The sequence below is a fragment of the Musca vetustissima genome, unplaced genomic scaffold, assembly GCF_032173495.1.
Source record: "Musca vetustissima isolate MV318-11 ecotype Yass unplaced genomic scaffold, APGP_CSIRO_Mvet_v1 utg341252, whole genome shotgun sequence".
NCBI lineage: Eukaryota > Metazoa > Arthropoda > Insecta > Diptera > Muscidae > Musca > Musca vetustissima.
Window position 1 is genome coordinate 11116 of NW_026877301.1, and position 2290 is coordinate 13405.

The following is a 2290-nucleotide window of genomic DNA, read 5'->3' on the forward strand; positions in this document are numbered from 1 at the left end:
CTTACTGGTTTCTATTGATTCCTTAATTTTCAATTATAGGTATTTTGAATGCCCATATTGTGGTGAAGGATACACAAAGTTCGGTCAGGCAAAATTTTTACTTGGTTTTTTGTTACGCAGCAACAAATTTCAAGTGACCTGCTATTCCTTTTATTAGATTTCATTTAATGCTACCTTTCGAAATATTTCCCCCTGCTCCACTTTCAATTTTATTTTTTTTTGCACTCCAATTACGAATTGTGTCAAGTTCAACGAATCTGTGTTACATAGCTTATCTCTGTCAAATCCAATCCATTTGCTTGCACTGATTTTTTTTCAAAAGTCTGGACACGTTCTCTCATTAATTTGATAATTTGGTTGTCGGTCAGCCATTAAGCTGCAGATAATGCAACAAAAACAAGAAAACACAGATTTTCCTTAGAAAAAAAGAAAAAAAAATCAAGTTCTGTAATTTTTTTGTCTTGTGCTAATTGTTCGTATTTGTCTTGTCGTTCTGTCGAGGAGACAGTGTCAATATTGAAATGTTGTCCATGCTTACGGCCAAAGCTGTCAATTCTTTTTTTTTTTGGTCAGATTAAGAACAACGACAACCACCACAAGAGATAACTTGTAATCTGAAATCATTAACAAAATTTTATTCCGAACATCGAAAAAAAAAATTATTCGGATTTTCTCCTTAACATCCAAAACAAAAATTTATACAGTTACAAAAGTTTGATGCACTGGGAGGGTCGGGTTTGGTGGGTGCTTCGTAGCTCATGATGTGGGGTGTTTCATAACCAAAGTTCGATGACAGCTGAATAAAAAACAACAACAACAAGAACACCACCAATCATTGGAAAACTTTTATTTCATTTACAGTAGCGAAATGCAAACAAAATTAAATTAATTCAAAGTGACACACAAAGACACGGTGAAGCGAGGCGAAAACGAAGACGGCAACGAAGCAGCAGAAGTGAAGTGCAAGAAAACAAAAATAAATTTTCCATTAAAATCAATAACAAATGTAAAGTGAATCGATTCTCTCGTGAAATACACAAAGGAGCAGAAGAAAACACCCACACTAATGCAAATACAGACATAGTCGCACACGAACACACACACACACTCCCTCACACAGACCACAAATTGCAAATTGAGATAAAGTACCAAGCATTCATCTCGAGTAGTGTCTTAAAGCTGAACCCAAGTTCGCAAATAAAGGGAATGCAAAGCTGAACGGCAGCAGCAGCAGCAACAACAACAAAAATTAACAGCTAAACTTAATTAAGTGCGAATCAAAGGAAGTTATCGTCTGGCTACAGACACACAAACGAACTTCCTCTCCCTCCTCCCTTGGCAGAAAATGTCAAGTGAACCAGCAGTAACAGCAGGTGGTCAAATCATAACCACTACCCAAGCCAACATAATGGCCAGCTCACAGCTAGAAACCACCGCACCGACAGTTGGTCCTCAGGAAAAGCTAGTAAATATCGTGGGCACAACGATGACCAGCATCAAGGAAACGGTGAAAACTTTAATTACAACACCGACAGCAACAACAACAACAACAACAGCTACATCAACAAGCAGTATGACCACCCCCACCACAAGCACCTCAACAACAGGATTTCCATCATCATCGGCCTCCCTTGCCGCCATTGATCCCACCAAACAAAGTGTTGCCGATCTGAGCACCTCCCTGCAACACTTTGGCATCGTGGACTATTGCGTTTTCGTTTTGATGTTAATTATTTGTGCCGCCATTGGTTTCTATTTCGGCTTCATCGAAAAGAAACAGAAAAAGGGAAAGGGACAAAAGGGTACGGAACAGCGACGCGGTTCAGAGGCTTTGGATTATTTGGTGGGTGGTCGTAAAATGAAAGTGTTTCCGGTATCATTGTCGCTGGTAGCCAGGTATGTATTCTCTATTGTTTTTTGTTTTTGTTCAAGAGCCATCGTAGCCATGTAATGACTATAGTTACGATATGTCTTAACCCCATGCCAGTCGAAAAGGGGAATGGGGTTGTGTTAGAGGTAAACTTTTCCACTTTAATTTTCAAGTTGCACCAGTTCTCAAAGTAGTAAAGTTATTAGTAGTAGTAGTGGAAAAGTGAATGACAGGAAAATAACACTAGAGAGATATACACACACATAAGTGGAAAAAATATACCGGAGGGCAGGGTAGAATTACTAATATACTACACCGAACACCAGTATCTTAAAATTGATCTGTCAACAGATAGATCTACTATTGAAGAGCACCTAGGTCTTCTACGGAAGTACTCCTATCAGTAGATAGGTCTGAAGG

At 38.9% G+C, this 2290-nt stretch overlaps 1 protein-coding gene across 1 annotated transcript; it reads left to right on the forward strand.

The window, feature by feature from the left end:
• Window positions 1–1345: 1345 nt before the first annotated feature.
• LOC133321879 (integumentary mucin C.1-like) lies at window positions 1346–1900 on the forward strand (the record flags this gene model as incomplete). The annotated part of the gene is made up of 1 exon (XM_061530952.1): window positions 1346–1900. A coding segment is annotated over exon 1 (555 nt), but the record flags the coding sequence as incomplete, so codon positions are not given.
• Window positions 1901–2290: the final 390 nt, after the last annotated feature.